This window comes from Schistocerca gregaria, chromosome X (genome assembly GCF_023897955.1).
Source record: "Schistocerca gregaria isolate iqSchGreg1 chromosome X, iqSchGreg1.2, whole genome shotgun sequence".
Taxonomy (NCBI): domain Eukaryota; kingdom Metazoa; phylum Arthropoda; class Insecta; order Orthoptera; family Acrididae; genus Schistocerca; species Schistocerca gregaria.
In genome coordinates, this window is record NC_064931.1 from 104714703 (window position 1) to 104739109 (window position 24407).

The 24407-nt window shown below is 43.4% G+C and overlaps 1 protein-coding gene across 11 annotated transcripts in view; it reads left to right on the top strand.

Annotated features, from left to right (window-relative positions):
• Nucleotides 1-24407, top strand: part of LOC126297857 (protein sickie) — a 1116277-nt gene that overhangs the window by 879545 nt on the left and 212325 nt on the right. For 8 of the 11 annotated variants that reach the window (XM_049989128.1, XM_049989130.1, XM_049989132.1 and 5 more), the window contains 2 exons: nucleotides 11341-11501; nucleotides 15185-15314. In XM_049989128.1, the coding sequence (XP_049845085.1) occupies nucleotides 11341-11501; nucleotides 15185-15314 (291 nt within the window). The remainder of the gene's footprint in view (nucleotides 1-11340; nucleotides 11502-15184; nucleotides 15315-24407) is intronic. The other 3 variants (XM_049989129.1, XM_049989131.1, XM_049989136.1) reach the window with 1 other exon arrangement.

Sequence of the window (24407 nt, forward strand, 5' to 3'; positions counted from 1 at the left end):
GTGTATGAGAAATCGGTTGGAAACTTTCCTCATGTCAGCACGTTGTAGGTGTCGCCACCGGCGTCAACCTTGTGTGAATGCTCTGAAAAGCTAATCATTTGCATATCACAGCATGTTCTTCCTGTCGGTTAAATTTCGCGTCTGTAGCACGTCATCTTCGTGGTGTAGCAATTTTTATGGCCACTAGTATCATAAGTATTCGGAGACCTCTTAGTGGATTACTGGACATTAATATGTGGTGTACTTGCCCTCTACCGTTATTACGGATTGAACTCTGCTGGGGACACTTCCAATGAGGAGTCTGCATTTCTGTGGAGGAATGCCAGCCGATTCTTCCTCGAGGGCAGAAACCTGAGAAGATAGTGATGTTCGATGCTGGAGTCTGGAGCGAAGTCAGCGTTCTACCTTATCCTAAAGGTATTCCATTAAGTTCAGGTCGGAATTCTGGGCGAGTCAGTCCATTTCAGGATTGTTACCGTCCACAAACCACTGCCTCAGAGATGCTCCTTTATAATAGTGCGCAATGTGATGCTGATACAAACAACCATCGTCTGCGAACTGTTCCTCTAGTCTACGCAATACACAATGCTGTAAAACGTATTCTATCTTAACACATTTAGCTTTTTCGTAATCACCATAAGGGGACCACCCTCTAAGCACGAAAATAATCACATGCCGTAAGACCACATCCTCCGTACTTCACTGTTAGCACTGCACACGATCTCAGGTAACGTTCTCCAGGCATTCAGCAAACCCAAAACTGCCCATCGAACTGCCACAGGGTATAGCGTGATTCATCACGCCAAATCACTCATTTCGAGTCATTCGCTGCCAGTGGCGTCACTCTTTACACCGCCTCAAGCGTCGCTCAGTACCGTCTCGACTATTGTACCCCATTCTCTCTAACTACCTATGTACAGTAATTGTGCCAGCTGGACTGTTGGTAGTCCATCGAAACTGACGAGTGACTCGTGCCGCAGATTTCATGCGATTATTTTACAACCGCGCTCCGCAACGGTCGACGGTCCCTGTCCGTCACTACAAGGGATCTGCCTGGTCTCGGTTTCGTTCTGGTCGTTCCTCAGCTGACTCGTGCAGCTCTACAAGGGTTGGAATACTCCTGATGGATTTGTTACCCAGGTGACATGCAGTGAGTAGTCCACGTTTGAAGTCACTGAGCTCTCCTGACAGACCCATCCAGGTGTTACTGCATCTCTACTGACAACACAACACTCGTGCCTCTTTTTATAACGGCGGATCTGCCTACCGTACATCTAGTGTCCGCCTACTGTACATCTAGTGGTGAATTCCATATTAAATATGGTTGTCCGGATGCTTTAGATACGTAGTGTATACTCGTTGGTATGCATATAAAAACAGATGGCGTTTGCCCCCCAGTAAGATCCTCGTTCTTCTCTTAAGCTCGTACCTTGGCAGAAGATATCCGCATCTAGAGGAAGTATTTGCTAGACTTGGACCTTAGGCAAGTAAACTGCAGTACGAACATAGTGCAAGCATTGTGATAATAGTACCCAAGATATCTCTTCTAACTGCCATTTCAAGACACACAATCGCATATGCAAATTCAAAACTGATAGTAGGGGATGGGGAGGGGGGCTTCGTCGGGTCATTACTGCCCATAGTTTTTTTATTATTTTTTTTTCAGACGCGTGCTTGTTATTACATACGACATGTGTTGTTATTACATACGACATGTGTTTCACAAATAAAGAGAATTTTTGTCTTTTGGAAACAATTTTACTTATTCGACTACATCATTGCTATCCCTTCAAGAGTAGCCCCCTATTAGATATTATATACTTCTACGAAAGCATTCCGAAACACTTTTGGAACTCGATCTTTGGGCCAGTTATTGGCTCTCCCAACAATGCGACTTTTAATCTCATCTACATGTGTAAAATGACGGTCCTTTAAGAATTTATCTATTTTTGGGAACAGAGACAGGTTAGATAAGCCATGTCTTTCGAGTGTGGAGACTGGAGCATCACTGCAGTACTGTGGCAAAAACTCGTGATGTTCTGTGCCACTAAAATCCAAGAATACAGCGAGCATAACCTTCACATGTGATCGCACTTATCAGTTTTTTTCGGCCTCGGTGATCCGGAAAGCTTCCACTGGGACAACTGATCCTTAATGTTGACGTAATATACGCAAACACATGGTTCATCACCTGTTATGAATGGTATCAGCAGTCAATGTCGTTGTTGACTTCATCTAGCAACTCCTGAGCAATATGCATTCAACACCTTTTTTTTCGAAATTCGACAATTTTGCTATCCCACGTTTCGTATCCAAAAACATCAGAAAAAATTTCACTGCGTAAGTAATTTAAATTGTCAATATCATCAGCGACTTATCCACTCTTAATTCGGCGATCATTCGTATTTATTTCTTTCACTTTTTCCACGGCTTCATCGGTTTATGATGCGTTGGGGCGTCCGGGGCACTCGTCATTTTCAACGTCTTCACGGCTCTCTTCTCGTAAACCCGTGGCAGACTCACCAAAACCAGTATTTAACATTTCTAAAACTTTGTTGCACTTTATTCCGTTCTTACAACAAAACTTAATACGAATTCACTGATCAATTTTTACACAAAATATATAATCACCTCTACTACGTATGTAACATTTTTGACAGCTGACAACAGACTACTTATCCAATATGTTTAACATTGTACAGAAGTACAGAAACTTTCAGACCTGTTTGCCAACACAAGAACGAACAAAGCGCGCGAAGCGGACTAAAACAACAAGCTAAATTACAAAATTCCCTTTACTTTTTGAATACAACTTGTAAATCAATTTCCATTTTAGAAAGAAGGTCAGCGTTGGCCGTTATTTTGCTGGTTTATTGACAGCAAAATCGATTTTCAATCACATAGTGATCATCTTCAGTGCTGAGGTGTACAAATTAAACTCACGGGCACTGGTGTCAAGTTATCATCACAATTATTGTGATCGTTACATAGCTTTGGTTACTGATGATAACTTGACACCAGTGCTCATGAGTTTAATTTGTACACCACAGCACTGAAGATGATCACTGTGTGATTGAAAATCGATTTTGCTGTCAATAAACTAGCAAAATGACGGCCAACGCTGACCTTCCTTCTAATTTCACGTATATGGTCGTTGTGCACACAGCACTCTATGGAGTCGCTAATCAATAAATTTCCATATTTCATAATTAACTTTCAGAGAATAAAGTAGCATGGAAAGTAAGCCTCTAAAATGTTTCCAAAGCTAGAAATGGAAAGCCAAAGGATACTGAGTAACGTAAGACCGAAACAGAAAGACAAAAAAACCTACTCCCAAATGTAGGAGGAATTGTCTGAGAGAAACATTTCTCACGTTTATACGCTCGTACAGGCTTAATTTATAGACCGTTGTTCACAACTGCAGTTATTAGTGAGCACTGAAAATTGTGACTGCACATATCGATTTTATATTGTGTAAATTGTAGCGTTACCAAAGCTGTGATAGTCTGTTGCTATTACAGTTCTTAAATTAATTGTATGGCACATGTACTTGTCAAATTCTTGGACGTCTGCTTTTCAAAGTCTATATTTTTCTGAACATCGATTCTTGGACGTTATGTTAAAGCAACGTACTATTCCCTTATGTAAACAAATTGCTGCAATCATTTTACTATTGTTACTTCAAATATTATATATATTTATGGTAATTGTGCAGTTTATTATTATACTATATTAAACAATGAATACATTTTAGTGGTAGTTCATTAAGCCCGTACACATCTGTCGGGATGAGTGCAAATTATATTTGAGAGGGGGAGACAGAGACACTAACAAACTGTGACCCAACTCCCAAAACCGAACCCTGATCTGCGTCAGTATATTCGAGGATTATTTGCCACTGATGTCGGTTTCAGGCCATCTACCACAGTGCGATATGTTTCATACATCAGACGATTAACTTGGATACATTTGACGAGGTAATATACTTTTCCTTACGTCTAGAGAAAGCCATGTTGAACAATGCATAGCTTATTATCCTACTGGCGGCTGTATGCTGACTAATAGTTGAAGGGATCTTTTCCTTGAGAGTGGTGCAAATTCACCGTCAGTTGATTACAAATCTGATAACAAATTTGGTTGTGATGACTTCAATGCTACATAACCAACACAGAAAAAGAACTTTCACCTCTTAGAATAGAGAGGTACCGTAAGCTCCTCTCTACTACCACGCTATATACGGAATACAGTGGTGTTTTCAGTGTTTATAAACAAAATATTGTATATTTTTCTAGCGTCTCTATTTTAGCTCTTGTCATTCAATGATCGATTAAAAGAAATGCGTTCAACGAAAATGATGATGGCACAACTGAAATTTTTTCATGTTTTTAGGAGTCACGAGATCTGCATCATGTAATGCAAATTTGATTTCGCGCCATGTTATGAAGTTACAGGATTAAAATCAAGTACGGAAGTGAAAGACTTTTTGGTTCCCATTTGGCCTGTATACGGACATGTCGTTATTTGTCGTTATTTTTAGTAACACGGTCGTTGTTACTGGCTGCTTCGGTAGAGGAACACGGTGAAAAGTCCACAAACAAGCTTCAGCTGTGATTCCCGCCTGTGGACTTGGTAAGATACAGCTCTGGAACTAAAAATACCCCTTCTCTCCCTCATGTAATTAAAGCAGCGTACCTGCTCTGCGCCACACGGCCTCTGATGCTTCCTTTCAAACTGTTCTTATAATACGCTCAGACTGTCTTGCGTGTATAACGTGTTATAAACAAATGAACCACATAAGCGCAAGAACTTTTCGCAGAAAATAAGGTACTGGCTTTTACACATGCGCTATGAAATGACTGTGTATTAACAGTACAGGTTAGGGAGTGGCCTGTATTGTATCGAATCTTAATTTGTACCACTGCTAAAAAATTCGTACAAATTGCATTAACGGACATTTAGTGAGGCTGCCGTGAATTACGTGCTTCTTGTGTGTTCAGAAACAGAACGTCTGAAGACATCCTTCGATTTGTTCTAGTTTTCATGTGAATTTTTGTGTGCATGGCGAAGAGAATTACTGTTACAAGATAATTAACAACACAATTTTTAATATATAGGTGAATATACATGAAATAATCTTAGTTTTCAGACAGTCGTGAATCTGTATTAATTATGGTTCGTTTCTAGGAAACTGGCTAAGAGAAAATGGCGAAGTTGCCTATAATGTGCGCTATAAGTTTCCGATATTGCAATGGTACTATCTGAGACACCTGCTCGCATAGTGAACCTTAAAAATGCATTTGGCATTATTCGTGCAACACATTGTTTATAAGTGATGTGGTGCATTTTCTAATGTGTTCTTTATATGGACCTGCCCGCATGTTGCCAAGGTTGTTTCGACTACGCTATAGAAGTTTCTCTGGGGATGCCTTACACATCCTCATTTCTCTGCATGTGTTTTCCGTACTCTTTGTGCCCTAAAGAAAGCGCCGATTACGTCAGCATTTCCCCTCGCCCGCCGCAAAGGCCAATCTTGTCATTTAGATATCTGTTCATCATTTTCAGCAACTGTTTATGAAGAATGCGGATGTGAAGAAATAGCACATTAGTTGCGTTAAAAATTGTTTTTTAACGCAACTGGTGTGCTATTCCTTCACACTGGAAATCTTGTTATTCCATTCACACCACCAGTGTAATCAGACTTTTTCTTTTGTGCCACCTATACTTGCTTCACACAGTCAAAGCGAAACGCTGTACGTGATGAAAGCGCAAAAAGTAGTGAGACTCCCTCACAGCCGGCCGGTGTGGCCGAGCGGTTCTAGGTGCTTCAGTCTGGAACCGCGCGACCGCTACGGTCGCAGGTTCGAATCCTGCCTCGGGCATGAGTGTTTGTGATCTCCTTAGGTTAGTTAGGTTTAAGTAGTTCTAAGTTCTAGGGGACTGATGACCTCTGATGTTAAGTCCCATAGTGCTCAGAGCCATTTGAACCATTTTGAACTCCCTCAGACAGTGAAAGTAAAATTACGTTCTACCACAATTTCAAAAGTACAGTTTCAAATATTTACCGAAAATTGCCAAAAAATATATTGTATAATGATAATATCGGCCATTTTATACCGATGTATCGATATATCGGAGAAAATGTAATGCCAAACAAAATATGTCGATATTTTTGTAGGAAATATTGATATATTGATATTTGATCAACAGCCCTATTCGATGCAGGACCTAGTGCTTCCCGAACAATTACGTGACGTTTGATTAGAGCAGCGCGCGAGCAAACTATCACCAGAATCTAAAAAATTGTCACGAGAAAAAGCTTTTGAGAGTTTCTTGCAACACAGGTGAAAATTGTAATAAATCCTACCATCGTGCAAACTCCTGTTGTATTTGAACTAATTTACAATAAGAGATCTCATACGGTATTTATGGATACGCTATATAAACATTTATGGTGCTTTTTGTGTCAAGGTAATAGTCAAGGGCGAAAGTATTGTTATTCAAAAATATTATTAAATCAAATAGAATGTTTTATTTGGTTATTGGAGACTATAATAATGTACCAAGTCAGTTGCAAATGAACATTTCGATTCCTGTTCACACATTAGTAAAAAAGTTACTAGTTTTTCATCAGCTTTAAAACAAGATGGTCACATTCAGATGAAACAATGAAAGAAATTAGTTGGGAATCGAATGAACAGTAAATGAAGTAAATCTTATTAAACTGATTGTAACTGAGGCCGAGAGGATAAATAACAGTGGCCAGACCCGTTGTGAAGATAATACCAACAGACGTCACTAGATAGCAGGACAAGCTAAAAATGCAAGACAAGACAAAATCGTGACTGTGATTATTTGTTTATTGAAGGCTGTTTCTACATATTAGCTGAACTCCATAAGATACTACAGTACGTGTTTCGCGGTTATTTTTATGATTAAAATGCGTAATAAATTAATGGAATAATTAATATAATCTCCACACCATGTTGTTGTTGTTGTGGTCTTCAGTCCTGAGACTGGTTTGATGCAGCTCTCCCAGTACTTACTGCAACCTACACCCTTCTGAATCTGCTTAGTGTATTCATCTCTTGGTCTCCCTCTACGATTTTTACCCTCCACGCTGCCCTCCAATGCTAAATTTGTGATCCCTTGATGCCTCAAAACGTGTCCTACCAACCGGTCCCTTCTTGTTGTCAAGTTGTGCCACAAACTCCTCTTCTCCCCAATTCTATTCAATACCTCCTCATTAGTTATGTGATCTACCCATCTAATCTTAAGCATTCTTCTGTAGCACCACATTTCGAAAGCTTCTATTCTCTTCTTGTCCAAACTATTTATCATCCATGTTTCACTACCATACATGGCTACACTCCATACAAATACTTTCAGAAACGACTTCCTGACACTTAAATCTATACTCGATGTTAACAAATTTCTCTTCTTCAGAAACGCTTTCCTGGCCATTGCCAGTCTACATTTTATATCCTCTCTACTTCGACTATCATCACTTATTTTACTCCCTAAATAACAAAACTCCTTTACTACTTTAAGTGTCTCATTTCCTAATCTAATTCCCTCAGCATCACCCGATTTAATTTGGCTACATTCCATTATCCTCGTTTTGCTTTTGTTGATGTTCATCTTATATCCTCCTTTCAAGACACTGTCAATTCCGTTCAACTGCTCTTCCAAGTCCTTTGCCGCCTCTGACAGAATTACAATGTCATTGGCGAACCTGAAAGTTTTTATTTCTTCTCCATGAATTTTAATACCTACTCCAAATTTTTTCTTTTGCTTCCTTTACTGCTTGCTCAATATACTGATTGAATAACATCGGGAAGAGGCTACGACCTTGCCTCACTCCCTTCCCAACCACTGCTTCCCTTTCATGCCCCTCGACTCTTATAACTGCCATCTGGTTTCTGTACAAATTCTAAATAGCCTTACGCTCCCTGGAGATAGTAATAACAGTAGTTGCGAACAAAGGCCGAGATTTTCCGAGTTGTGATGTCAACTCTCCGAACAATTCGAGCACAGCTCTGTAGTTGAGTCAGCGTTAAGTAGGTCCCTGACAGTTGGTAACGCTGCTGCCAGCTTTCAACTACAAAGTTCCAACGGTTCCAGACGAAAACAGTTGCCGTCTATAGAGCTCCGGCAACACTGAGGCACTGCTACAGAGACGTTTGCAAAATCACGTAGCGCGACTGTTAGCAGCAGGCGCGCTGAGCTACTGCGCCCATCCCGCTGCATGTGTCAGGGAGCTAGTTAGTTACGTGTTCCATTGATCAATAGCACAGAAAAACCGTTATGATGTGGAACGTGTTAAATGCACAAGAAATGCGCACAGGAAACAAGTTTTTTTCTTTTTGTTTGTTTACATTATAGTGTTATACCTAAATATTTCTATTATCTACCCCATTCCCTTAAATGGCACAAAATGCATATATTATTTCTCCAGATTTATTTACTCATATTCAAGAATTTATCTGTAGTATAGAAGTGGCGCGCGGGATTAGCCGAGCGGTCTCGGGCGCTGCAGTCATGGACTGTGCGGCTGGTCCCGGCGGAGGTTCGAGTCCTCCCTTGGGCATGTGTGTGTGTTTGTCCTTAGGATAATTTAGGTTAAGTAGTGTGTAAGCTTAGGGACTGATGACCTTAGCAGTTAAGTCCCGTAAAATTTCACACACATCTTAAGTTAGAAAGAGAGAGAGAGAGAGAGAGAGAGAGAGAGAGAGAGAGAGAGAGAGAGAGGTATAGAAGGAGTTGTCAAGGAGGTATGATTTCAATTTGTTTTTGAAACTGTTACTGCTGACTGTTAGACATTTTATTTCATCGAGTAATCTATCAAAAAATTTTATAGCAGCATATTGTACCCCTTTCTGTGCCAAAGATAGGTTAAGTAAAGGATAGTGTAGGTCTATCTTTTTTCTGGTATTGTAGTCATAAATTTCGAAGTTGTTTTTAAACTGGTCCATGTTGTTGAGAAAAAATTTCATTACTAAGTAAATGTACTGTGAAGCAGTTGTAAAGATTCCTAACCTTTTAAACAAATGCCGACAAGATGTGCGACTATGAACCCCACACATTATTCTAACTACTCTGTTTTGAGCAGTGATTACCTTTTGCCAAAGTGTTGAGTTACCCCAGAATATTATTCCGTATCACATCAGAGTGTGGAAGTATGCAAAGTATGTTAGCTTACTAATTTCTATATCCTCAAAATTGGCAATTATTCTGATTGCAAAAGTTGCTGAACCTAGTCGCTTTAGGAGATCCAAAATATGAATTTTCCCATTAAGATTGTCATCTATATGTACACCCAAAAACGTAGTATGCTCTACCCTGGCTACTGACTTCTTTTGGTGTGTTATGTTTATTGAAGGAATTATACTTTTTGCAGCAGAAAATTGGATGTACTGTGTTTTTTCAAAGTTCAGAGCACTCCCATTCGCTGAAAAACCGATTAATAACTTTTCCAAAGACTTTATTTGTGTCATTTTCTATCGGGCTTTCTTTTACTGGAGTAATAATTATGCTTATATCATCAGCAAACAGTGTCAGTTCGGCATCTCGTTTCACGTAAAAAGGGAGGTCATTCACATATATCAAGAACAGGAGGGGACCCATGATCGAACCTTGTGGAACACCTAATGTAATTTCACCCCACTTAGACGAAGTGGCAAACTTCTTTGAATCACTTGAAGCATATAAAGAGACTTTTTGCTTCCTGTTCTGTAGATATGACTTAAACCACTCACTCGCTGTTCCATTTATACCACAGAATTGTAATTTCTCTAACATAATGTCATGGTTCACACAATCAAACGCTTCTTACATCGACTCGACTATAGTCGTTAGTAAGCTTTTTCTTAACCCTTTATTTGGCAGTGTTGCTCTCAAGCAACATCAAATTTACGTTGGCCTTATGGGACAACAAACACTTCCCAGTGCCTTTTACTGGCATTGTTGCCTCCAGGCAACATTCCTTTACACACTGCGAATGCCAGTTGCTGTAATAGTTCAAGGTTTTCCACAGGAGATGGCAGTTTGTGCAGTGGTGTTACAGAGATCTCCTCGTGTGAGCAACAGGGGTGTCTTATTATGGTTCTTAAAGAATGGATTTCAATAAATTGGCAGTAATCTTAGCAGAGTTTCTTCAAGAAATACCCACAGGTGAGTTTACAGTAGAAATATTTCAATCAGATATTGTTTTGAATTACGTAAATAGTATAAAATTTTTATGTTGCCTGTGAGCAACATTGTCCATAGTTGGTACATGAGCAATTAGTATATTACATATGCTTACGGCGGATATTCAAAACAATAAAATCGTGGCAATTGCAAGCTCATTTTGTGGTGTCCAACTACTCTCAACAGTAAAATGATGGGACAGCAATGAAAAAAGAAGAAATGATGTGCCGTGTCCCAGTATTGTACGTCAGTACAACAAGCATATGGGAGGAATTGATTTTGCTGGTATGCTGATAGAGCTCTACAGAGTACCAATAAAAACTAGGTGTCGGTACATGAGATTGTTTGGATTTGTGCTAGATCTGAGTGTTATAAATGCCTAGCTGGTATTTCGAAGGGAATCTCTGGACAAGAAGACCTCACTGAAGTCATTCAGGGCAGATATTGCCAATGGTTTGATGTTTTCAGGGAAAAGGAAAGAAGGAAGGCCCTCAATAGACATAACACCACCACAAAAGAAGAAGAGGCAGCCAACAGCTCCGACTGTTACACAAGATGCCCGATTTGATAATATGGGGCATTGGCCTGTATACGGTCCCAAAGGTCGTTGTCGTTATTGTCCATCTGGATTTTCTACAGTCATGTGTTCAAAAAGCAATCTAGTATTGTGCTTCGTTCCAAAGAGGAACTGTTTCCAAAAATTCCATTACAAGAAGAGCTAGAAGGGAATATGAAACAGTTCTGTTACACAGCAGGAATGCATAAATGTGTTTGTAAATTAAATTATTCAAGTACAGGAAACCTTTTGCTTGAGGTTACTGGCAAACACTTTTTTTTCTGTAATATGAATAAATGTGGTCTATTGCTGGCAATGTTGCTTGTAAGCAACATTTCATAATTTTCATAATTTTTGTCAAAAATTTCTAAAACTGACTGAATTGTTTTTCCTTATGTATAATAAGTAAATATAAGCACTGAAATTTTTTGTTTTGTTTTTATTTTGCCAAATAAAGGGTTAAATTTGGATACATATATTTATTTTGTCTGTGGTGTGTATGAGAGAGAGAGAGAGAGAGAGAGAGAGAGAGAGAGAGAGAGAGGATCCATGGTGCAGTACTAACTGTGTTGCGCACGGCTCTCATGTGATGTTAGCAGGCTGCCGGCCCCATTCAGCAAGCAGCAGCAGCAGCTGGCCCACGCGCATGCGCAAGCCCAAGCTCAGGGCGCGCAGGCGCATGCAGGGCCAGGCCACAGCAGCATCCCCACACCAGGCCGCCGAGCTGCTCCCTCACCGGCCACCGTGCACAACGCCGGTCAGTTTATTTATTTTTATCCCTGTCCTCTCTTCCCTTCCCTTCAGCTGCTGATAGTGCCTGCACACGCTGTACATGGTACGGAAACAACTGGTTCTCCCGTAGCACTCTAATTTTTACATGCATGCCAGTAATATGAACTATGCTGCAGAAAAAAAAGTTTTTAAGTGTGCCGAATACAGGGTGTTACAAAAAGGTACGGCCAAACTTTCAGGAAACATTCCTCACACACAAAGAAAGAAAATATGTTATGTGGACATGTGTCCGGAAACGCTTACTTTCCATGTTAGAGCTCATTTTATTACTTCTCTTCAAATCACATTAATCATGGAGCACACACAGCAACAGAACGTACCAGCGTGACCTCAAACACTTTGTTACAGGAAATGTTCAAAATGTCCTCCGTCAGCGAGGATACATGCATCCACCCTCCGTCGCATGGAATCCCTGATGCGCTGATGCAGCCCTGGAGAATGGCGTATTGTATCACACCCGTCCACAATAAGAGCACGAAGAGTCTCTACATTTGGTACCGGGTTGCGTAGACAAGAGCTTTCAAATGCCCCCATAAATGAAAGTCAAGAGGGTTGAGGTCAGAAGAGCGTGGAGGACATGGAATTGGTCAGTGGTTCAAATCAACCCCCGGTCATCGCGTAAATAACGGGCCGCTGATATGAATACGCAGTGATGGCGCCCGATAGCGACCCAGATGTGTTCGAAAGGATTTACATAAGGCGAATTTGGTCGCAGAGACATCATCTTTAGTTCACTGTAATGCTCTTTAAACTACGGTCTGGCTCCGAGACACGGACAATTATACTGCTGAAAGATGACATCGCCATCGGGGAAGACATCAAGCATGGAGGGATGCAGGTGGTTGGCAGCTGTCAGCGTGTCTTCGGTTGCTACCACAGGTCCCATGCAAGCGCAGGAGAATGTCTACGATAACATAATACTACTCCCACCAGCCTGCGTCCGTGGCGCGCTGCACGTTTCGAGCCGCCGTTCACCTCGATGACGGCTTTTGTGGAGACGACCATCGACCTCGTGCAGGAAAAATGTGATTCAGCCGAGGAGTCGACACCCTTCCACTGAACTACGGTCGAAGCCCGATAATCCCGTGCCTACTGCAATCGTAACTAAAGATGTCGTTAGCTCACCAGTTGAACACATAGGGAGGGTCTGTATGGAGCTCCGATGTTCAGCAATGTACGATGAACGGTGTGCTCCGAAACACTTGTGCGTGCACCAACATTGTGCTCTTCCGGCAGAGATGCCACAGATCACCATGTATCCCACTTTACAGAGCAAAGTCCGCCGCTCGCGGTGTCGCGGTAGCGTCTCGCTTCCCTAGCACGGGATCCCGGGTTCGATTCCCGGCGGGGTCAGGGCTTTTCACCTGCCCCGAGATGACTGGGTGTTGTTGTGCCGCCTTCATCATCATCATTCGGCACCATTACGGTCGGAGGAAGGCAACGGCAAACCACCTCCATTAAGACCTTGCCTAGTAAGGCAATCGTTCCTCTACGCTCTGTCAAGAAGCACGGGACTTAAAAAACCAGAGCAAACAAGTCTCCGAGCACCACGTTCTGTGAAGAGTCGTGGACGTCCAACAATTTATCGCCTAGTTTTTCTACCTCTTTCCGTAGGTGCTCACGACAGTAGCACGTCCACATTCAACCAGCTTCGACATTTCCGAGACACTCTTTCACGGGCTGTGCGTAATAATAATCTGCCCTTTGTCGAAGTGGCTTATCTCAATGGATTTCCCCATTTGCAGCCCATATCTTCGCTAGGGTGATCCCCTGTCCGTGTCTGATCCGCTTGCATACTTTCGTCACTGCATCGCGTGCACGCAACTCCACCATGCCGCATCCAATGTCGCGGTGAGCAGTAGTCATAATATTTTGGCTTATCAGTGTAAAATAATCAAAGGACTAACACTGAACGATATGCGGTTCTGATTGTGTGCAAAACAAACTAACAACAAAAGAGTAGTCGTACTACGTCATTTAGGTATTGTACCAGAACTAACGAACTGTAGTTTTAGTAGAGCGCAGCTGTGCTAGTAAATAAACCGCCGAGTTCATCTGTGTTACTGCAGGACTCCGTAATATAATGTCAAAAAACATAAATACACTCCGGGAAATAGAAAAAAGAACACATTGACACCGGTGTGTCAGACCCACCATACTTGCTCCGGACACTGCGAGAGGGCTGTACAAGCAATGATCACACGCACGGCACAGCGGACACACCAGGAACCGCGGTGTTGGCCGTCGAATGGCGCTAGCTGCGCAGCATCTGTGCACCGCCGCCGTCAGTGTCAGCCAGTTTGCCGTGGCATACGGAGCTCCATCGCAGTCTTTAACACTGGTAGCATGCCGCGACAGCGTGGACGTGAACCGTATGTGCAGTTGACGGACTTTGAGCGAGGGCGTATAGTGGGCATGCGGGAGGCCGGGTGGACGTACCGCCGAATTGCTCAACACGTGGGGCGTGAGGTCTCCACAGTACATCGATGTTGTCGCCAGTGGTCGGCGGAAGGTGCACGTGCCCGTCGACCTGGGACCGGACCGCAGCGACGCACGGATGCACGCCAAGACCGTAGGATCCTACGCAGTGCCGTAGGGGACCGCACCGCCACTTCCCAGCAAATTAGGGACACTGTTGCTCCTGGGGTATCGGCGAGGACCATTCGCAACCGTCTCCATGAAGCTGGGCTACGGTCCCGCACACCGTTAGGCCGTCTTCCGCTCACGCCCCAACATCGTGCAGCCCGCCTCCAGTGGTGTCGCGACAGGCGTGAATGGAGGGACGAATGGAGACGTGTCGTCTTCAGCGATGAGAGTCGCTTCTGCCTTGGTGCCAATGATGGTCGTATGCGTGTTTGGCGCCGTGCAGGTGAGCGCCACAATCGGGACTGCATACGACCGAGGCACACAGGGCCAACACCCGGCATCATGGTGTGGGGAGCGATCTCCTACACTGGCCGTACACCTCTGGTGATCGTCGAGGGGACACTGAATAGTGCACGGTACATCCAAACCGTCATCGAACCCATCGTTCTACCATTCCTAGACCGGCAAGGTAACTTGCTGTTCCAACAGGACAATGCACGTCCGCGTGTATCCCGTGCCACCCAACGTGCTCTAGAAGGTGTAAGTCAACTACCCTGGCCAGCAAGATCTCCGGATCTGTCCCCCATTGAGCATGTTTGGGACTGGATGAAGCGTCGTCTCACGCGGTCTGCACGTCCAGCACGAACGCTGGTCCAACTGAGGCGCCAGGTAGAAATGGCATGGCAAGCCGTTCCACAGGACTACATCCAGCATCTCTACGATCGTCTCCATGGGAGAATAGCAGCCTGCATTGCTGCGAAAGGTGGATATACACTGTACTAGTGCCGACATTGTGCATGCTCTGTTGCCTGTGTCTATGTGCCTGTGGTTCTGTCAGTGTGATCATGTAATGTATCTGACCCCAGGAATGTGTCAATAAAGTTTCCCCTTCCTGGGACAATGAATTCACGATGTTCTTATTTCAATTTCCAGGAGTGTACGTTACATTAGTGTAGCCACTTCAAATAATTTTAATCACACTGTTAGTGAGATGTATTATAGTTGTGTGTCGCCGCAGTTGTCGGTAAGGCTGCGAGCCTTACGAACGCGCTGTTTGCACAGGTGTGACTAAGCCCGTGTCCAGCAGCAGTTCCCGGTCTACGAGCCCCTCGGCTGCTGTGCAGTCCTTCATCCCTACACCCAAGTCCACGCCCCGAGCTTCTATACCTGACAAGCATCTACCGCCCAACAGGTAAGATCACGTACTTTTCCATTTTTGTCGCTGTTTTCTTTTGCTTTTTTTTAACCTTCGCCATATTGCTGAATTAAAATAAGTGTTTTATTATTTTTGGAAATGGGAGAGCAGGAGTGATGTACAGGGTGATTAAAAAGTCAGTATAAATTTGAAAACTTAATAAACCACGGAATAATGTAGATAGAGACGTAAAAATTGACACACATGCTTGGAATGACATGGGATTTTATTAGAACAAAAAAAAAGTTCACAAAATGTCCGACAGATGGCGCTGGACAGCAAAACTGCTTCCGTGACGGGTGAGAGGTACGCCGATGTGTTACAGAATCCCCAGCCTGGCTGATAAACACCTGCTGGAACGTACAATGTTTATGCAGGATGGCGCTCCGCTCCATATTGCTACACGCGTGTAGGATCTCTTGCGCGCGTCGTTTGGTGATGATCGTGTGCTCAGCCGCCACTTTCGTCATGCTTGGCCTCCCAGGTCCCCGGACCTCAGTCCGTGCGATTATTGGCTTTGGGGTTACCTGAAGTCGCAAGTGTATCGTGATCGACCCACATCTCTAGGGATGCTGAAAGACAGCATCTGACGCCAATGCCTCGCCATAACTCCGGACATGCTTTACAGTGCTGTTCACAACATTATTCCTCGACTACAGCTATTGTTGAGGAATGATGGTTAACATATTGAGCATTTCCTGTAAAAAAACATCATCTTTGCTTTGTCTTACCTTGTTATGCTATTTATTGCTATTCTGATCAGATCAAGCGCCATCTGTGGGACATGTTTTGAACGTTTGTATTTTTTTGGTTCTAATAAAACCCCATGTCATTCCAAGCATGTGTGTCAATTTGTACCTCTCTACCTACATTATTCCTTGATTTATTCAGTTTTCAGATTTATACTGACTTTTTGATCACCCAGTATATCTAGATGGGGAGTGATCCTCCACTAAATGGTCCCACACACGAGCGACGGATCGGCGCATGAGCGACAGATCGCTTCGGACGTCGCACGTGTGTTGGCAAATGGCAGCGATCAGTTGCTGATCGCTGGCCGCATGGAAATACCAGGGAATCTGATGGTTCGCATGCGATTCGTGCGGCTGCCTGGCTAGTTAGCGGCGCTGTGTGGCAATATGGCTGCAACTTTTTTATCTATTTATCGAGAGTGGTTGTGCTTCGTTTCGCTACGACCACTACGGGTAAGAAATTTAAACAGAATTTACTGTTATGCGGGGACCACGAACTACTCTGAAAGTTGAAGTGGAAGCAGGAGGAGGAGGAGGAAATTAGTGTTTAACGTCCCGTCGACAACGAGGTCATTAGAGACGGAGCGCAAGCTCGGGTGCGGGAAGGATGGGGAAGGAAATCGGCCGTGCCCTTTCAAAGGAACCATCCCAGCATTTGCCTGAAGCGATTTAGGGAAATCACGGAAAACCTAAATCAGGATGGCCGGAGACGGGATTGAACCGTCGTCCTCCCGAATGCGAGTCCAGTGTGCTAACCACTGCGCCACCTCGCTCGGTGTGGAAGCAGGAGTTGCCATTTATGTTAAGAAGTAATGCAAAATATACCCTCCGATTTTGCAGTGACTGGAATTTTGCAGCTTGTGGTACAGAAGTAGAATTGATAGAAAGTTCATAGTCGTAATAGAGTGGGTTCCCTCTTACGATTTAGAGTTATTTATGAAACAATTATACAAAAATGGTTCAAATGGCTCTGAGCACTATGGGACTCAACATCTGAGGTCATCAGTCCGCTAGACTTAGAACTACTTAAAATTAACTAACCTCTAAGGACATCACACACATCCATGCCCGAGGCACGACTCGAACCTGCGACCATAGCAGCAGCAGCGCAGTTCCGGACTGAAGCGCCTAGAACCGCTCGGGCGAAACAATTGTACGCATTATTAAAGTTTTTAACTTCTAAATAGAATGGCATACGTACCTACAGTAATATTGATAGGACATTTTGATTTAACTGTTCAATCAAATATATTATACAATTATACTCAAAACCCTTGCCGACCCGCCAGTTTAGCTGGGAGCGCTAATGCGCTGCTTCCTGTACTCGGGTAGGCGCCCGGCCCCGGATCGAATCCGCCAGACGGATTAACGACTTTGGCCAGTGTGCTGGCCAGCCTGGATGTGGTTTTTAGGCGGTTTTCCACATCCCACTAGGTGAATACCAGGTTGTTCCTCACATCCCGCCTCAGTCACACGCTTCACAGACATTTACACCATGTTCGCACTATTTCATAGTCTACACTAGATGCAGACTGTTGGGGTACACTGATTCCGTTCTGGGGGTATGGGGTGGCAGCAGAATTGGCCTCCCCTTCAAATTAACTGTGCCGAATCCGATTGTAACAATGCTGACCCTGCGAAAACTGCAGGACAAAGTCACAAGCAAAAGAAGATACTCAAAACCCTTGTCATTTCATATAAATTAAATCTCCATAGGTTTATAACAAGAGTTATAGTAATCAATAGTGCTGTCTTTATAGATACATGAAGTAAATTGTGTAAATACTTGCAATTAAATTATAAGATTAATGAATATAAAGGAACTCATGACTAATAAATGTAAAACGAATTTTATTGGCAGAGTAGAAAGATGTACATAACCCACTTGGCGCCAGTGAAAAACGTAATATATTCTGTGGGACTGATGACCTCAGATGTTAAGCCCCTTAGTGCTCAGCGCCTTTTTTTGGATTTTTTAAAGTTATTTTCATCTCGGTGAGACATTGTAAAATATGGGCAACACGCAGCACAGTGAGCGCTATAATCATTTTCACCTCTGGTAAGCCATGAGTAAGCTTTGCATTATTCATCTTTAAACTTTGTTTTCTGTTTCCACGTTTTGCTTCTTTTTTGAAAAGAGAAGTACATTTGCTCCGACAGTTCACTTGTAAAAATACTTCACGAACTGAAAATGCACGGTAACAAAACAACAACCAGGTGTTCTGATCGACTTTGACAAGCTATTGAATGGAATTAAGTTTGATGTAGTGGCCGTTGCGTGGAGGTTTGCCACAGTAACTCTCTTCGGCCTAAAGGCGGAAAGAACTAGACTTTATAATGTAAAATATTATCCACGCTTATATAATTAGGATTTTTACGTGTCCCGACAGGGTTTAATAGAGAGTCATGTTTTAAATGGGAAAACCGGGAAATGCCACCTAAATTAGTGCACCTGGAATGTTTGTAGACGTCTAATACTGATCTTTTTCCTTTTCCAAATCCCTACCCAACCATTCTGATTCCCGTGGTTTTCCTAAATTATTTCAGGCGAATGACGGAATAGTTCCTAAAACAGGGATGAAGTGAGCTATGTAATGTAATAACCATGGCGTTGGCGGGATGAGACCTTCTGAAACTACCTTCTGCTTACAGTATTGTTTTTAATTAAATGGAAACAAAAATAGTGCGACAATTAACGCGTTTGAAGGTAGCGATTAGTTTATCTCAGTCGTCCATGTGAAACTATTTTTGTGAACAAAATTTCGATGAGAAAAGAGCATTGGACACTCATTTATAAGCTGGAGAGTAAAACACAATGTATTCGATATGAGATGGGGCGAGAACGTATCCCCATCCTGTGGAATTTCGATGCTATGAAGACTTTAGTCGCAAATGATCGCTACTGGTGCGGCAGTCCTATATAACTGTACCCAGGGCAATGGTTTCTGATGTTATTCTGGGTGTCCCAATTTAACTTTCAAATACCATCGAGTGTTGATAAGCGGTTTTCTAAGAAATCATCAATAATCCATCGTCATCCTTTCCCGAAAGTTCCACATTCTGCCGAAATGTCGGAAGTTCGACATGAGGCAAAAAAATGTAGTTCTTATCATCGAGTAATTTTCTATAATTTACACATCATACTGAAAAATGCTAGGCGCCGCCTCACCTGACGGATACAGTTTCATCACATGACGATGAAACAGTGCAAAGACTTTCGTGATCCGATGAACCACAGTATATCAAATGGTTCAAATGGCTCTAAGCACTATGGGACTTAACATCTGAGGTCATCAGTCCCCTAGACTTAGAACTACTTAAACCTAACTAACCTAAGGACATCACACACATTCATGCCTGAGGCAGGGTTCGAACCTGCGACCGTAGCAGCAGCGCGCTTCCAGACTGAAGCGCCTGGAACCGCTCGGGTCACAACGGCCTGCCACAGTATATCACTTGCTTTCCGGCAGAAGAGCTTCGCTTTAGCAAACGCCCAGGGAGCGGTATAAACAGACTGTAAAACATATAGACTTGTAGAGTGGAGTCTGGAGACGGGGAAATTGATTACGTTCCCGTTTTTGTGGGAGGGCCTAAGCCTCTCGTGTCTGTACTTGGCTCTGTAGCAGAAGTGGGCTACAAGGACTTGCCTGCTTCCCAGTTACTGCTACCTGTTGAAGACTAGTTTTGCTATTGACTGTTGAGTGTATCAACTTGACGGAGCAGCTGTTTAAGGTGGACTTGTGGTTAAGTCTTACAGTAAGAAAACGGTCCAGCCCGAATTTTGCTTTTAGCTGGAATGAACATTAAGGAGAAGTTCCAAAGAGCCACATTCGCTTCCGACCAAAAAATTTCTTTTCACAGCAACTGCGAAATATATTTAGTAAAGCCAGATAACCTACATCTGGATGGTGGAACAGGTATTTGAAACCTACTCTTCAGAATGCTAGTCCATTGTTTTAACTGTTATGCTACTTTGTTCGAAATGAAGGGCAGTAACTTGTTGTGTCTTCAATACGAAGACTGTTTTGATGCAGCTCTCCACGCTTATTTATCCTGTGAAAGCCTCTTCACCTCTGCTTAACTACTACATCCAACCAACATCCGTTTGAACCTGCGCTCTCTATTTAAGCCTTGGTCTTGCTCTACAATCCACTCCCCCTCTCCCCCACCCCCCATCCCCTACACTTCCCGACTAATTCCTTCATGCGTCAGGATGTACGCTCTCGACCAAACCCTCCTTTGGTCAAGTTGGGCCAAAATTTCTTTTCTCCCCAGCTCGACTAATTACCTCCACATTAGTTAAACTGTCTGCCCAACTAATCTTCAGCATTCTTCTGTAGCACCCCACGTTGCACTGATGTTAAAGAATTTTATTTATTTATTTATTTATAAAAGCTTTTCTCGCTGTTGCCAGTCTGAATTTTATATCTTTTCTATTTCAGTTCTTTTTTTTCTGCCCAAGTAGCAAAACTAATATACTACTTTTAGTATACTTAGATTTCGCATGCGTAGCGACGTAGAGCCGTTCAGCTCAGGGATGTCGAAATCGCTGCCTGTCACACCAGCGCCTAGGAATCCCTGTATAGGTAGATTTTTGAAGTGCTCAAGAAAGCTGTGCAGGTAGCACGAAGGGTGTTGCCGAGCTGAGCGGTCATTGAGGGACCCTTCGCCGTTTTATTCGTGCATCTGTCACTGTCGCACACCCCCTGTGATCACGCGACAAGTGGGCTGAAAAGGCGTAAACACCCTTTGCTGATTCAGATGACGTTCAAATATCGTCGAATGATTTTTGTGGTGAGCGTACAGTAAGACCTTCAGTACACACACCATCAGATTATTTGACTTGTCGCTCTAGCGAAGTAGGCGAGTGTCAATATTATGTCTCGTGGTCTAATCGTGGCGTGTTTACTTCCGCCGTTAGGTCAGACGATAGAAATGCCACTTGCACGCTTAGAGTAGCAAATTGACGGTGACCAACTTTAAACAGAATTTGATTTTCACACACATTTATTAAAATAATAACAAGCATAAAAATTACTTAACTTGGTTCTGGATGCTATTTACAATTGACAATCTGAAGTTCCTTAGGTATTGGTACGTTAATCTTATTCTCACATATATCTCTGATACTTGACAAAGTGTCTATACATTTATCTTCATGGCTATGTACAGGAATATGGGAATCTTATTAGGCGCAGACTGAAACTTGACTATAGACTGGTACAGACAAATGCACACTGACTATTTGGAGGTCTGTACACTCGTTATAATACCTCGCGCGTTCATCTATCACTGCGCGAGTGTGATCCGCGAGGAGAAAAGGTTCTACGTTAGCAGCAATCCCATTAGCTGCGTCACATATTAATACGCGGATCGGCGGAAGCAGAATTTGGTCCGTGTTTATAGCAGCGCCATCTCGTAGTGCGGAGACGGACGAGCGCTGCGTCTGCGCTGTTGTGCTTAGCGGTGCGCGCTCTAGTGGGAAAGTTGTGTACGCGCTGACTACGCGGAACTATGTACACAACAATTTTCAACGGGCTCCAGTGGTTCCACGCTATACACCAGAGCAAAAACTGCGGCCGCGCTAACACTCCAAAGGGGTGCGACCATGTTCAGTGGGATTACAGGCACAAGAGGTCCTTAGAGAGGGGTTGAATCGCCCAGGGGGTTTCAGCAGTGTCAAAGGTTGCCAAGAACGTCTTCCTGTTACCGCACGCCGAACTGCCGTTTTCGAAGGCGAAATGTGTGGGAATCAACACCACAAGGGAAGGAGTGGTTCCATTGAGGCCCTTTATGCCACCCTCTAGGTTATGCGTTTGGATACTTCGCGGCGGCGTGCTTGAAATGTTCTCTCGGCGACCCATATGGAAACCGCGTAATTTCAACTTTGAAAGCCGTGGTTGTGACCTCCATCGCATAGGCGTTGAAAGAAGGGGTGGAATGTGTTTAAGAAGGGGTGTAACGACCTTCCCAGAGTGTGACACGTTCACAGGGGCGTTGTGCAGAATTGTGGTGAAATCTGGTGCTAATTTGACATCACTGACCCACCTAACACTTCGCATGAACTTCTGAGCCATGGCCTCTTTTTTTTTCGCATGTGTCGACACCTTGCTGTTCGGCTATTTGAATCGTCGCCAAACCCGAGGGTCACGTCACAGGTCACCACGCTTTTGTATCGTCGGAGAGGAACGTTGCAGGCACTTTTGAGCTAGATTTCATATTTCTGCGCCGCAATGTGAGACAATTACGGGGTTTCAAAAAAGTGGTCCTTTAATTATGTTGTGCAGTTTCATCACTCGGTTTTGACCTCTCTGTCCTATCAGGCATATTTTTAGTTGGCAGGATGTAACGTATTCCGTGAAATTTTTTCCGTGGTTTCTACGCCCATCAGGATTACATACTGAACGCATGTCGCATATTTCGATTGACCTAAATTAATTGCTTCCTACAGTAAGCACAGTATGATTAAAAAATTGGAATTTGGTGGTAAGGAATATGGGACCAAGCTGCTGAGGTCATCGGCCCCTAAGCTTACGCACTACTTAATCTAACTTAAACTAACGTACACTAAGGACAACACACACACACACACCCATGCCCCAGGGAGTACTCGAACCTGCGACGGGGCGACCCGCGCGAACCGTGGTAAGACGCTTCAGACAGCACGGCTACCCCGCGCGGCACAGTACGATTATCTGAAGAACATAATCACAGTATGATTATGTGAAGAATGTGGCTATAATCTCGCTGTTCTTTCCTATGAACAGAAAAAAGAGTATTACGCGTGTGAGGGCCTGTATGTAGCAAAAACTTTCAGCAGTAAACACTTCCGCTGTATGATGAAAACTTGTATTGTAATAGTTCTCATAGAATGGGGAGGAGGGTGGCAAAATGCCACTTGAAGCTCGCAGAGGTTCAACCGAAAGAGATCCCACAGTGCCTCGTATTCAGAAGGAGCGAGTTTCAGATTCCCGTCAGACCCACCTCAGATTGCCCGCAGTTTGTAGGATTAATAGGATGATTCCTTCTATCGGGATAGGGGTGTGCAGCCTTACTAGCACTCTGGTCGCAAACCCCTTACGTGAATACATAATGGCCGCATGGCATGGGTGTGTGTGTTCTTGTTAGTGTAAGTTAGTTTAAGTTAGATTAAGTAGTGTGTAAGCCTATGGACCGATGACCTTAGCAGTTTGCTCCCATAGGAACTTACCACAAATTTCCAATTTCCGCAAGTTCAAAAATATCTTGCCGTGAGTCATTTGAGACCCGCTTGCCCCAATGGCAGTTATATTTGGCTCAAAAGTGCTAAGTCCTAAAAGGGCACGCTCTATCCATTTCGGGAGGGAAGGAAATATGAGAAAAAAAGATAAAATTACAATAACGAACAGTGAGTGGTCAGGTATGAGTGGGGCATGCGACCTGCGTCTGTGAATCTCTGAATTAGGGTATGGCCGATGTTCTGGCCCTGGTTCAGCTGAGCTGGTACTCTGTCTCTAATTGCATAGACAGCGACGGGACGTTAAACTCTAACCTAAACTCTAAACTTCACAGCTGCTCGCCTCCGGGTATATGGAAGGAATAATAATTGTCTGACCTGATCCTTCGGCTTCTGAGCACCGATTCTCCTGAATAAATATTCACCATTAGCACCGTGGCACTTCAGTTCAGTTCTTCATAACACTATGCCCTCTTTCGCCATTAAAAAGGAGCATTATCACATACAACTTACTTGAATGTCATCAACGCTTTTACCAACAAAATTGCGAAAATCAACAGAAAAATAAATCCGAAGCGGTATAAATTCACCACATCCGCATCCTTACTCGGCAAACCATTGTGAAGTGATGGCGAAGGTTACTTCCTATTGAACCAGTTATTAGGGTATCTTCCAGATCCATTTGCATATGGAGCGTGAGAAGAATGCCAATGGACCGAAGTCTCTCACCTGCTTTGCCTATCTGATCGTTCCATTCTTGCTCCTGCACTTGCTGTAATTAATCTAATCTTGTCCTCACAATCACCATGGAAGCGATACGTGGGTGGTTGCAGTATCTTCCTAGAGTCTTCATTTAATGCTGTTGCTTGGAACTTTGCCAGTCCGCTGGCTCGGGATAGTTTGCGTCTGTCGTCAGGTCTTTGCCATTTCAGTTTTTTCATTTCTATGACACTATCCGATGTGTCAAATAAACCTGTGACCATTCGTCTGCTCTTCTTCGTGTACGTTTTACATCCCCTGTTGGCCCTAGTTGTTACAGGGGCCGCACACTTTAGCAGTATTCTAGGATGGGTAGCACGAGTAATTGTGAGCAATGTAGACTGCATTTTCCTCATATTCTTC